The sequence below is a fragment of the Idiotropiscis lumnitzeri genome, chromosome 13 (genome assembly GCF_059441095.1).
Source record: "Idiotropiscis lumnitzeri isolate Australia: NSW breed Sydney's pygmy pipehorse chromosome 13, RoL_Ilum_1.0, whole genome shotgun sequence".
Lineage (NCBI taxonomy): Eukaryota > Metazoa > Chordata > Actinopteri > Syngnathiformes > Syngnathidae > Idiotropiscis > Idiotropiscis lumnitzeri.
This window is the reverse complement of record NC_142403.1, coordinates 5,164,429-5,177,990: the sequence shown is the minus strand read 5'-3', so window position 1 is coordinate 5,177,990 and position 13,562 is coordinate 5,164,429. Positions and strand designations below refer to the sequence as shown.

The 13,562-nt window shown below is 39.2% G+C and overlaps 2 protein-coding genes across 3 annotated transcripts in view; both read left to right on the top strand.

Annotated features, from left to right (window-relative positions):
- The window catches only part of anos1b (anosmin 1b), a 38,963-nt gene extending 34,549 nt beyond the window's left edge, over positions 1 to 4,414 (top strand). The window contains exons 10-15 of the mRNA XM_088312231.1: positions 530 to 784; positions 1,814 to 1,908; positions 2,604 to 2,766; positions 2,928 to 3,160; positions 3,265 to 3,394; positions 3,534 to 4,414. Of these exons, the coding sequence (XP_088168357.1) occupies positions 530 to 784; positions 1,814 to 1,908; positions 2,604 to 2,766; positions 2,928 to 3,160; positions 3,265 to 3,393 (875 nt within the window). The 3' untranslated portion in view covers position 3,394; positions 3,534 to 4,414. The remainder of the gene's footprint in view (positions 1 to 529; positions 785 to 1,813; positions 1,909 to 2,603; positions 2,767 to 2,927; positions 3,161 to 3,264; positions 3,395 to 3,533) is intronic.
- A 365-nt stretch (positions 4,415 to 4,779) lies between these two features.
- LOC148324098 (uncharacterized) lies at positions 4,780 to 12,829 on the top strand. Of its 2 annotated transcripts, XM_088314089.1 has the most exons (11): positions 4,780 to 4,915; positions 5,644 to 5,790; positions 5,833 to 7,259; positions 7,621 to 7,729; positions 7,809 to 7,956; positions 9,070 to 9,117; positions 9,218 to 9,295; positions 9,506 to 9,643; positions 10,163 to 10,246; positions 11,069 to 11,119; positions 11,369 to 12,829. In XM_088314089.1, the coding sequence occupies exons 3-11, from the start codon at positions 5,915 to 5,917 to the stop codon at positions 11,477 to 11,479; spliced, it is 2,112 nt and encodes a 703-aa protein (XP_088170215.1). In that variant the 5' UTR covers positions 4,780 to 4,915; positions 5,644 to 5,790; positions 5,833 to 5,914; the 3' UTR covers positions 11,480 to 12,829. The 2 variants fall into 2 exon arrangements, with proteins under 2 accessions (XP_088170215.1, XP_088170214.1); XM_088314088.1 differs by having other exon boundaries at positions 5,644 to 7,259.
- The last annotated feature ends 733 nt before the right edge of the window (positions 12,830 to 13,562 follow it).

Here is a 13,562-nt window from a genome sequence, read left to right as displayed (position 1 = left end):
TGAGTCATACATAATTGAGTTTATGATATTCCAGCCAGATTTGTCAGCATGCTCTCGTTCCCTGTTTCTAAGACCACTGGCACCTGCACAGTGTGGAAAAGAGAAATTTTATAGTCGTCGAGGCAACAAAGGTATTTATAGGTGACCTGTCGATCTATGCAGTGCAACATTTTAAGCCAGCTGCAGCTCAATTATCCATCCACGGAGTACAAATTTAATATGGAACATGTTAACATTTGTATCTCATAAAGTAACCATATGTGGATGAGGCTGAAAGGTCAAAAGAAGCCAATTAGTATCACAGAATGAACAATAATGAAGAAGATGAAAGGGATGAAGTAACTACTTTGCAAGTGTGACAACGTATTTGGTATCACGTTATGTATTGTTTTTGTTTTATCAAAACAGTATTTGCTTGAGAATGAATTACACATAACTATATCGTTTTTTAATTTATTTCAATGCTGTAAGTTAAATGTGTAATCTTTACACTTTAAAAACATATTTTTCCCCATCCCCTCTCAACTAGATTCTCCCAAAGGAGAAGATTTCACCAATGAGCTCCCCTCGTTGTCTTCGTCATCATCCCCGTCCCTGCCCTTGTACCATTCCCCCTCATCTACTTCCCCATCCTCTCCTGACCACCTCCTTTCATCTTCCCTTCCTCACCCTGAATCCCCTCATGACCCTCTCATCCCTGGTGACCTTCGCCTGGAGGTTGCGGCCCCCCATTACCATAGCGGTCAACTGCAGGTCAAGGTGTTCTGGAAGTGGTCTAACCATGGTGAGTTGATCTGGAAACGCAACTATACATCATATTTACATCCATGTAGCATTATAATGGAATAATAAGCATTTTCCTCAAGTGTGTTGCCGATAGACGTGAGTAATTTAACAACCAAACACAAAATAGAATTACCAACAAGTGTTTCTGGTAACAATGCACTTTATCCTATTTTTACGGTCCGTCTTGCGTCCTCCGTCCGCGACCTGGGCACCTTTCAGTCATTCTGCCTCCATACTAATTCATTAACTAATCACATGATGAGAGGCTAATGGTAGAGGTTTCATAATTCATAAACATTATTTAAAGCTCATTAACTGGCTATTCAAATCCACTTACCGCGATTTACGGACAGCAAAACACACCTGTTTAAAAGCCACAATAGCTAAATTTAGCCGTAAAAACGAATTTGTACATACATTAACCACTTCGGACTAATAGCCGTGGGTCTCCATGTTATTATATTATCTATATTATAAACACTGGTGGACACTTTTCCCCCAAATGATGCAGAACGCAGCTATCGTTACACAGCGGACACAACCTTTCTCAGACTTGTTGTCACATGAGGCAAATTAGCAGATGAGCTCGGACCGGGGGTCATATTTTAGAGATGGCTGTATTTATTGCACTTCATGCATTTGCTCAAATTAAACACAACTTAAGATGCTTATTTTGGCTCTCAAGTGCTTCTTCACACAGGTGCGCGTATCGATTCTGTGTTTTTGAGTCTAAGTGAACATCCTGTTTTATGAGTAATTCCTTCATGTTTGTGATTGATTGTGACATGGATGGTAGCATAGCAGGAATTTTCTTGTTCCTGCAGGCTTCCTCTTCTGATACAATCTACTGCAATCAGCATAGAACAAAATGTATCTTTAGAAATTAAACCCATGGGAGCGTCTTCTCACTCGTCTCTCCTGTAGATTTTGGCAGCTAGCCATCATAAAAATGAATGTACAAAAACATGATTTTGACATGTTGGTTTTGCGACTACTCACTTACAATAGTTGTTTTGTTCTATTTCAGCTCAAAACCGTCACCCTGGTCCATACATTTTGCGGTGGCACCCACATACCTGCAGTGCTAATGTAACAGCCACTGAGGGCACAGAAAGTGTGCAGGTACATTCTCATGGTTGATTAATGATGTGTCAGAGTAGGTGTTTTGGTGTTATATATGTGAAGGAGAATCTGGCAGATTGGGTTACAACACCATAATTCATTGTTCCCATTGGAATGCCCCCATCTTCTGTGTTTGTGTAATCATGTCTCTTGGTCATCATCACTTTATCCGGCCTCACTTTTGTCATCATCTCTGTCTCAGATTACTTAGCTTCTATTGGAATGTGCCATCTGCACAGATACCAAAGAACTAAAAAAAAAAAGAAAATAGCGCCTCGAAGAAAAAAATACAAAAATTAAAAAATCCAGAGCTGGGCGCTTGTCCCTTTTTTGACGGTCAGTCCCCCGCCCTCCGGCCACTTTCTTGGTACCCCAGCCGGGACAAATTGCCCAGCTCTGAATAAAACATAATATTTAAGGTTTTTGCTGCATTTGAAATCATTACTCATTGAAAGTGATTTGTTTTGTTTAGTGAAATACATACAATACATAAAAAAATAAATGTATTACATAAAATATATCTTTCACTATTTTATAGTGCCATTGTACTTAGCTGCCAAGTTCACATTGTTGAAAGTGATCTTTATTCCAATATAAAATAAATATCTTTGACGCTTCCAAAGGGGGAAAAAAAACCAATATGTCACTTAAATCATGGGTTCTCTCACAAACCTGGCCATATTTTCACTCTCCAGGGTACACATTACACCATCACAGACCTTCTGTTTGCATGTAAGTACTGGGTAGCTGTGGCACTGAAGACCGATCCTGAGTCAGAAGCTGTTGCCTGGGTTACGACCCCAACTTGTACCTCCATTAGGGTCAAAGGAGGCAAAGCCGTGCCCTGCAGCACCAAAGGTACAATCAAATTATTCTGAATGGTTATTCATAATCACAATTTTAATGACTTAAATCAGATTGCAACATGATGTAAACGCCTGTATCACCCACGTTATTAGAGCATGAGAACAAACACTGCTTTGTGTTTTGAAATGAACTTTTCTTATCCTTTGGGTAAGAGCGCTCACCAGCAGGCAGAAAGGTGATACTGCGCCCAGAGCGTCTGACGGCAGATTTTCAGTTCGTCAATGGTACACTGCTGACTGTGTTTCGCTGGAGGGTATCTCAACATGCACTGGCTCGGGCAGAGGTTCATGGATTCCAATTCACTTGGACACTGCAGTCAGGTGTAACCTTGGTAGCAAAAGGCCCTGAGGACACGCTTATCTCTCAGACGCAGACAATCGCACCGGTGAGACAGAGATAATGTACTGTTTGTACAGCCTGGAGTATTATTTATGCAGCCACTCACGTGTCATCATTTCCATTGTTGTTTCCATGTTTCTTACCTCTCAGTCTCAGCGGGCAGTGATAATTCATGGCCTCCATAGTGACAGTGTTTACCAGGTACAGCTTCAGGTTTTAACAACCGGAGGCAACAACGGCACTGCAGTCTTCAAGACTTTTCACACTCCTGCACTGTGAGGTATCTTTTCATTATGTTGATACTAATATCCCTCTCTCTCTCTCTCTATATATATATATATATATATATATATATATATATTTTATTTTTTTTTTTTTTTTTTTGACAAATTCTCATCATTCCCTAATGTCTCTTTTAGGTACAAGTGCGACAGGACTCTGCTGCACCACTATTGTGTTCTTTCCCGACATATTCCAAACCTTTCCAAATGCAACAGTTTTTAATTTAGGTTTAATTTAGGTAGTAAAATGAACATTGTCCCTCTTGTATTCGTTGTTTGCCCCTCTCTTTCTCTTAAAATCAGACAACAGTAAATAAAAACCAGCACTTAGTTTTTTTCTGTAGCCAACCATAAATAGATCAGGTAATAATACTTTTCACACAAATTGTATACAGTAGATACAAGTCTACTCTTCATATATGGCATATGTCTTATTGCTGGGCTGAATATATATGTTAAATATTCAATTTAATTAGGCATTCTTATTATATGTTCAATAAATCAAATCAACTCTACGTCACTGGACCCAAATGAAATCCGCAAAATGGTGTTGGACACCAGTTTTGTATAATTACGTAGAAATAAAGAATCCCAAATTGAAAATGTTCTAGCACTGACCTCAAGTACAAAAAGAAATGTATAGCTATATTGAAGTTGGACTGTAACATTGTTTCCTTGTGGTTCATTTTACTGGCGTAAAGTCAAATAGTCTGTATTTCAGATATTTATTGTTTTTAAACATTTGTACTCAAACGTGTTTGAATATGTGTGCTTTATATATTGTCGGTCCAGCAATAATATGCATCATGACTTTTCCAAACTGTTTTTGTTGCAGTTGTGGAGGAAACAGAATTCATGTTGAAATACCCTTTATTTTGCTCATTTTTTGTGTTTATTTTTGAAATTCTATTTTAATAATGTGTATAATTTTGTGTATAATCCCTTCTTCTTCTTTGGCTGATGGTTGTATTTATTGTCTTTATGTCTTTAATTTTGTAATTAAATGGAAAGTAACTATGTGTTGCGTCAATGGTCTTTATGTGTGAAGTGACACTTTTGAATTATACTGTACTTTTCTTTGAGGGACTGTTAAAATACTCTCTTCACCACCCAAAAAGTACACATAGTGAAATTGCATTCAATTATACACGATACATACATACATACATACGTACGTACGTACATACACGTGTATGTATGCATACATATGTACATATATTTATATAAAGAGAGAGAGTGAGAGGCCTGTCAAAGTTACTCATAATTTTGACTTTGCAAAACAACACCTAAATAACTTTTTTTTTCAAATACAACAAATGAAAAACGAATGGATAAATAAAAGTGACTTGATTTAGGGTCGGAGGCATCGTCTCTTGCTTGTGGAGACGAAACTTTGCTCGTGTTGTTTCCGGAAACAGCCGAAGCGAACGGGCATCGTGACGTCATCAATGTGCGTCGCCAGTCTGATGCTTGCATCTTAACATTATGTGAGACAAAACTCTTTCCATCCCAACGACAAGGTAATGCATACGATTGCTTCTTTCGGGCGTTTTCTCAACCTTTCACTGTATGCACAGGAAGAATTTAAAGTTCCTACTCAAAACTTCCTCTTTGTCCTCCGACGCCTCGTCTCTGTTTTGGCTGAGGCTAAAGCTAAAGCCGTTAGCTTCAGGATGGCGACTAACTTTAAAAGTCCAAAAAATTACCCACTGGCGCATGCATACAGAAGTTTGAATCCTAAGACATGGATTTAAAATAATCGAAATTACGCTGTCCCTTTAGTTTGGCGGAAGTCCGTCATGACTTGACCCCTGATTTTGCATTAGCAAGTCGCTATGACGAGGTATTGCAATGTTTGCAAATGATCAAATTACCTCCCATGATTGATGACAGTAATTTTTGAGTCCAAAAGAGCCGTTAACTGTGTTTTCCTAAATTTCTGTTTGGTATCGAGCTCTTACGTTCACCCAATGGCAATTGTGTTAGACTCAACAAAGTACAATACTTGGAATAAATTAATGCAAAGAACATGATTGGATTTTGTTCATTTTCAATTGTCATTTAATATATAGTCACAAAAGGTGAACAAAAACACTGCTACTTGTCAGGATATCATCATATTAAATTATATATTTCTTAAAATTGTATTTTATGCTGTGTTTGACGTGTCTGTGCTCTCAGGGGTTATAGCTATTTTTTTTGTATCATGTTGTCACCATTGGAATAATTAGTTTCTTTTCCTCATTAGGAGTCAATGGTGGCGTAATCCTGACCGGAAGTAGAGTATATAATTGCATCTGAGCCACACTCAAAACCGCCAAGTTGTGTGCTGCTACCACCACTATCATTGGCTGGGAAGAGGCAGAGCACAACTACTATTATACATTTGAGCCCAATTTAATAGAAAAGAAGTAACAGAATCAAGTTCATACGACCACATGGGCAATAAAAACAATAGGGGCGAGGGGATCAGAGTTTGAAGACTTTGGGATGGGGTTAAATTACCAAAGGAGTACGTCATGGTTCACAGCAACTCTGCTTCCCCAATGAAAACATCTCTTACACCTAATATAACAGAGGCAGCACCCCCTGAGCAAGCAGCACCTCCTCCAGTGCTGCCTCTTAGAGTTACTTCGGACAAGGACCCATCACATATCCCAGCTAAACTCCTTGATTCAGATATTACCTCCATTTCAGATGTCTCCCAGTCCTCTACACAGACACTTGCAGAAGCTCGGTCACCATTTATAACCCCTAAAACGGCACCTAATTTTAATTCAAGTCCCGCATCGGGATGGTCCTCGACCCAGTTGACAACCCCCACTCCGGGTACAATCAATGGCCGCACATCAGGCAGGAAGAGGACTCCCAAGACCTGTGACTGTTGCGTCCCCAACAGACGGGGACACGATGTCAGAACCTCAGGCAGAGGAAGAGGAAGGGGCCGGGGCAGAGGAAGGGGCACCGGAAGGAACATCGACACCCCACAACGGAAAAGTGGGGACAACCTTGTGAGAATTACTGACTTTGACCTGACAGGGGATGAGTTGGCAGAAGCTGAGGATGAAAATGGCATGCTTGGGGGTATGAAAATATCAAATACCCACTCAGGGTCAACTGCTCCTTCAGGTGTCTGTATCTCTCTACTGGATGGAGATGTCTTGGAAAATGGCCAGATGAGTTTTCCAGAAATAACAATGCCAGCTATGCTTGCTTCAAAAGGGGAAACAATCATTGGAATGAAACCAGGTGTTGATAATGCCGTTTTTGTCAATTCTAAAGATGCCCAAACTCTGTCAGAGTTGGTGTCTCATCAGGAACTTATGAACAGAACGGATACATTACAGATTGGAAATGGAGATTCACTAAGTTTGACTGAAACGGAACCTGAAGCAGAGACACTTGAGGACAAAAGCAGCATTAGTGAGCCAGGAAATGGAACACTTTGCTCATCCGAAGTATCAGCTTCTCCCTCAAGACCAGAAAGCCCTCCGAACCACGACTCAGAGATGCATGTATTCCTCGATCCTGACAGAACAGACTCGTCATCTCATTGTCTCTCACCCACTCTGTCGCCCAATGGAAACGGCACCTCACCCGCGGACCACAGTCCCAGATCCACTCCAATGGAAACGGACTGTGAAAATCAAACTGTGTTTTCTTCTTCGCATTATTATCCTATTACAGTATGCAGCACGCAGCACTGCTGCGCACTCATAGATCACCGTTTGTACTGTAACCCCGGAACTTGGGAGAAAGAGGAAAAGCCTAATAAGAATCTGTCCGAGGAAACTTATGTACAAGACATGGATGGAGACGTGCAGAGTGGTGATAGCCTGGAGAGGCTTATTAATCTGGTCCATGGTAAGAAATAATTTTTTTTTTTGGGATGTTTTTGTTTGTTTGTTTAAAACAATCCTGCACGAAAGAAAAAACAAGTTAGAGATTTCACTTATTTAGTATTCCCAGTTCTGTCTGGCATATTTTTGTCTTGCCTGATAAAACCAGGTTGTCAGTTTGTGTGTTTTGAAGCGGCGGTGGTGTTTCCGCAAAAGCTCACAAAAAATATATAAGAGTAAGTAAAGTGTGAAGTACATATTGATTGTTGAACTATAAAAGTACACGTGGACTTGAATTGTGAGCATTGAAATGAGTCATAATTGTATCTGCATAGGAGGCGGGAATGGAAACCACTAATATTGTGACAATGCTGTCTACATTTTAGATTTTTTGGAGAGCTTCTACATAAAATATGGCAGTTTCATTCCCCTCAGTGAGACAGATGTCCTGGAATACCTGAAGACGAACGGCAACTGCAACAACTTCAGCAATCTGTCAGTGCATGCGCACGCAGCATCGAGTTTTATGTTTGAAACGTTTAATGCAATCATGCGCCGTGCATTTCTATTTTAGGGGACTCAACATCCAACGGGAGATGGCGCGGTATAAGGCCGCACTCGCCTCTGCACCAGTTGCTGGCTTCATGGTCATCTATAACAAACATACGTTGAGCCTGGAAGATCTTGGCACGCTGGAGGACCAGAACTGGATAAACGACCAGGTAAGGGAAAGTTCAAATCGAGACGCAGGGGTGGGTAAAATAAATGGAATCATCAATGCATTACAATACTTCCACACGTAATTCATTACCGATTCAGCAAATCCTTGAAATTGTGCATTGAGTCAAATCGAAAGTCCACGTTCATAAGCAAGGATTTTTGACTGTACAGTGTTTTGGAATAACAGAAGTTGAAGAACACGATATAGACACTTAAACCACAATATGCAATACGAACATGAAAAAAACCCATCGGCGGTTGCTGTCTTAAATGTGTATATATATGGAGTTGACGTTACTGTCTGCAGAGAGACTGCCTCTTGCATGTGACAGAGTTGGTCTTTCAGAGGGACTGACCCCTACATAACGATCACTTCATCGAGTGTAAAGAAATATTAGGTTTGAATGCTCTTTTCTTCTCGATATGCACAAAGTTCTGGTGCATTTTTTATTCCAATTTCCAAGCCAAAAAGCATATTAATTGCACTTTTTCAAATTTAAACTTAAGGCTAATATTTGCCTCGATGAGCTCATAATGTAATTTAAAAAAGCAGTTAATGCTGTTTTTATTAAATTGTACCCCTACCCCAGATCGGATTGCGGGAACCTACGATACTGTACTGTGATGTGGATGTGGCTGTGTACCGACCTGCAAAATCACATTTTAAGTTGATATTAAATCGTAAGCAGTTGCTATCTTTCAAAATGACTTTTTTAACACCAAATGAAATTGTAAAATTGTGCTGTTCTGCACTGTTCTGACAGATGTCAGTCTCAAGATTTATTTGTCCATTCCTGCCATTTTGATAATGTCCATTATAGTACTGAGCCCTGCCAATAATAGCGAAACTCTGCAAGTAATTGCCCCCCCCCCCAAAAAAAACCCAAACTTTTGTATTGCCTATAGATGGCGCAAGATGTGGCATATTACTATTTAAATCAAAATTTAAATCCGCAACTCACTCCAACATACACGAAGATATCACATTCAACATCGTAGAGTAGGTTTAGAAAAAAGGCTAATTTGCAAATACCGAACTACAAATTTACTGGGTTCATTGTACTACGCCGTTATATAATGTTTAACACTGCCGCGTTTTGTTTCCTTTTGTTCAGATTATCAATACATATGGAGACCTGATTATGGAAGCAGCCCAGCACAATGTAAGTAATATTTGTAAATGTCCGAATTGCACTTTAATGATCCGTTTAGAAATTCAAATACTCCCCCCCCCCCCAAATTTATGGTTTCCCATTTCTCCAGGTTCATTTTTTTAATAGTTTCTTCCACAAGCAGTTGGATGCCAAAGGGTATGATGGTGTTAAGAGATGGACCAAAAAAGTAAGGGCACTCATAATTCTGATCAAGATTAGATGTAAACGATAATATTGCAGGCCAGCTAATACAGTTCCTCCTGCTTCTGCTTATGTGTTTAGATTAGTACTACAAACTGTTAACTAAGATTGTCAATATTGAATTTAAACTGTTGATTTATCATGTATTGGTGTGTATATTGTACATTTTTTTTTTAATTCTGGGTAATAATTTCAGGTGGATTTATTCTCCAAGTGGCTACTGCTCATTCCTATCCACCTAGAAATCCACTGGTCTCTCGTCACTGTGACAATGGCAACTAAGACCATCAATTACTTTGACAGCCAAGGCATTGTCTTCCGACACACTGCAGATGTGAGTCACGTGTTGATATCTTTTCATGCAAAACATCACTAATAAGATAAGTTGTCATCTTTTACACAAGCAGATGAATGTTTCTGAAACAACACCAATTCAAGATCCAACTCTTGAAACTGTGATCACGAACATTATAGCCTGTCTATTTGGAACTAGGCATTTGGGCTGCTCAATAAATTGAAAAAATATCCATATTTCAAAAATGGCCTATGCAATATTCATATCACAAAGACATCACTTGCAAACTGGTCACCTGCTCATGTAGTGGTGTTTATTCAACAATATTAAGTCAGTAGATGACTGTATCAATCCTTTGTAGTTGTTGCTCCTCGCAATCTGCTTGCTGTGACAGCTGTTGGTCGATGTTTAAAGATTTTCTTTCCTATGATATGTTCGGTGTGCACCCATTAGTCTGAACCCAGTATTCTGATCAATATTGCATTTGTGGAATACGTAAGTTTTGCCCTGAGTATCACTTTAAGATAATATTGTGTTTTTTGTGTGGTATTTTATTAGAACATAATGAAGTACCTTCAGTCTGAGGCTCAAGAGAAGAAAAAGACTGATTTCCTGAAAGGTTGGAAGATCGCAATCATCAAGGTAACTAGTAAATAAAAGTTGAATTGTAATCAAAGGCATATCATCTTCCCAGCCCTACCGTGGAATTTGCTACCAAGGATGTTGGTCCAAAATAATTGATTGCAAAATTTACCTCATCGCTACTGAGTGAATGCTATAGTTCCCTTTCCTCGGTTAATTAATATGCTTGTGCTGATCAGGATTTTTAGTGTAATTAATTTTATTACTGCTCATCACATGGCGCTAGCATTGTATCCATCTCCAGTGGGAGCACCTATTTGATGATTTTCTTTTCACCAGTATTTGATACTTTTCCTTAATTTAATTTTACAGTGAAGTCTATATACAATATGGATTTTGTAAATAAATTGAGAAAATATGCCAGAAAATTGCCATTAATTCTGTGTACATTTTTAGAAAAAAAAAATATATGTATATATATTGATGCATATTTCAAGCAGTTCATATTGATATTAAATCAATTTTCGATGATTCTTTACATCTTTGTTGTTTATGTATTAGAGTTTAATCTTTTCACCACAGATATGGAACAATTCACGGAAAAGAAAAGCCCAAAATCATAAGACATTCATTCCCATGTTGAGTGTGTATAAACGTATGGCCAAAGCTGTACCAGCTAAATTAACTATGTTCTAAATGTGCTTTTATATACTTGCGTCGCGGAATGCATGAGTAATTGCAAAGATTGTGTGTCTTCATGGCTTATTTTGTGTTCCCAACTAAGTCAGATGAACAATCATTTTACCTGCATGTACTCTAATGACATTGAAATGAATTCACATGAATATAGCCTTTTATGAACTGGACTCGTTGACTCCTCAGGGTATTCCTCAGCAGAAAAATGACAGCGACTGTGGCGTTTTTGTCCTTGAGGTGAGACATTATGATTGCAGCACTTAAACAACCACACTTCTATAACAGCTAAATCAAACTTTCCATTTAAATATGTGCCTTCTGTTGTGCATGTTTGAATATACATAATTTCATTGCCTTATTAGTCTTCTGTCCAGGCAGAAGGACATAAAATAGGAATTTGTGTGTCCAGTGTCTTCAATGCTTGACATCCTAACACAGGTCCCCAGATCATTTGACTAAGTCTCCTTGTGTTTTTGCATTTGCCAGTACTGCCGTTGTCTCTCGGTGAAGAAGCCTCTGTTGTTCAGTCAGGACGACATGCCTCGCATTCGCAAACGAATCTATAAGGAGCTGTGTGACAGACACCTCAACTCTTAACTGACTGAACTCCGGCCGCCTCAGATCACAGACTGCCCGCCTTTTTCCATGCAGCGCTCTCCTGGCTCGTTGGACGGATCTTATTTTATTGAGCATCTGTTACATAAGGTTAACAAAGAACCGGGCTGTCTGTTTTCCAATGAGCAGCAGATTTCTTCGCACGACTTGGAAAGAACTACTGACGTGGCCTCCTACTGATGCTGGACTCCTTTGTCTCATGTTGCCTTTCCTTTTTGCAATTAACATGGCCAGTTGATATGAACCGGCCACTCTTTAGGACAGAAAGGATCTTTTCCTTGGACTCCTACAGGCACTCCACCTGCATGGACCAAATGGAGTGGCCATTTTGAATATAATGACGTTTTAAAGTGTGTGTTTTTGACAGCAGTAGCTCTTAAGTTTGTGTTATCTAAGATCTAAATCAAGAAAAGAAGTGTGATTCAGTGGACCAACTTTTCACCTAAAACTTGAAGATGGAAGTTGGTTTCTCTTTCTTGGACTGCTAATATTTGCACGGATACTGAAGCTTATACTTTGAGTTTAGAATAACAAGCGAATGTACTGCCCGTGTATCCTTCCTTTCTTTCCTGCAGGGCTGTGACGTAGTGTCATACAAGCTAATTGCTCATTTTGGCTGCGGATCAGCGTAGGGGTACAGAGTTTACTTGGTTTTGAATATCAGGTCTTTGTCCTGTGACACCAAATACGTTTTTCTGACCCCCCCCCCCCCCCCCCCCCGGCACGCAATTTTTTTGGTTCTCGTATTTACCAGATTGTTTAGCTATACTAGCTAAACTCTGATTTGCAAATCCTTCATGTGTGTCCATCCATTTAAACTATTGTATACTTTCTCATTGTTAGATGTGCACATAAAGCTGCTGATGTGAAGGCCACAGTTGTAGGTGTTAGCCTAGAAGTTAAACTTTCAGGTGTTTGTGTAGATGCATTGATGCAGGTTTATAAAGACTTCCTCGGTTACCTGCCTTCGAGAAACAAGTGGACCTCGCTTATTCGTTCCTGAGCGTCGCTCCCATCTTGCTTTTGCTGTTGTATCCTCTTGTGTGGACTTAGAGTACCTTAACTACTTTAAATGCTTGCTTTGGTTAAACAACACATGGGAATTGTTGCTGTTTATATTTTTTATTATAATTTTTTTTTTTTTAATCCAAGACTGCTGCCAATGCGATGCTTTTCTCTTTGTATCACTCTTATATGTCTTTGATAAGGTAACATTGACGCAACAACATGCAGTGACTGGGTTGATTGTTTTACTTGTACTTGAACTCATAACATATGGGTTTTTTTCCATTTTGTTTCAGATGAAACCTTCCAGATAAATACTCAACCGTGGTTGGTGAATTGAGTTCATTTTATTTATTTTACCGATTATCATATTTTAGATGTCATCTGACGTTAAAGATAGTCAACTGTATCTTTTCTTAGGTTGTGTCATTGTGTCAATATTTAGGGGGTCCTTGGCTTATGACAAATGCAGTCCTGATTACCGAAATATTTGAAAAACATGTTTAGTTTTCTGGCATCAGATGAGCGTGCTTTCTTGTGTCGGCTGACAACATATTCTTACGCCCTTGTGCAAGGCAAGATAGCTTATGGTATGCCATTAATAACCTCGTATAATCCTTGTATTGTCCCAGGAGCTTTTCTATTATGCTTTAATACCAGCCTTCTAGTCATCCACGACGTTGCTTTCCATCTCGTAAAATAATCTTCATGCTTCAGATTTATTTGGCGCTTTTCTGAAAAATCAAGTATATTTAGTTATTAAAATATAACGGTGTAAACATTGATAAACAGTAGGTTATGCACCATAAGTAATTAACTACAGGTACAAACAAAATAAGCAAAGCAGAATTTCTGTTTGCATCGCCGGAACATGACAAGCACAAATGTGATGTGATATTGTCAGGTTCATTCACCTAAGCATTCACTGAACATAGGCAAAATGAATGGAAGGAAGACAAGAGTTGATCTTTTACTCGCGAGGAGAACGAACGGAGGTGTGCTCAGTTACATCTCCAACTTCATTCTGGAGCACACTCCGCCGAGCCCTCTATTTTATTAG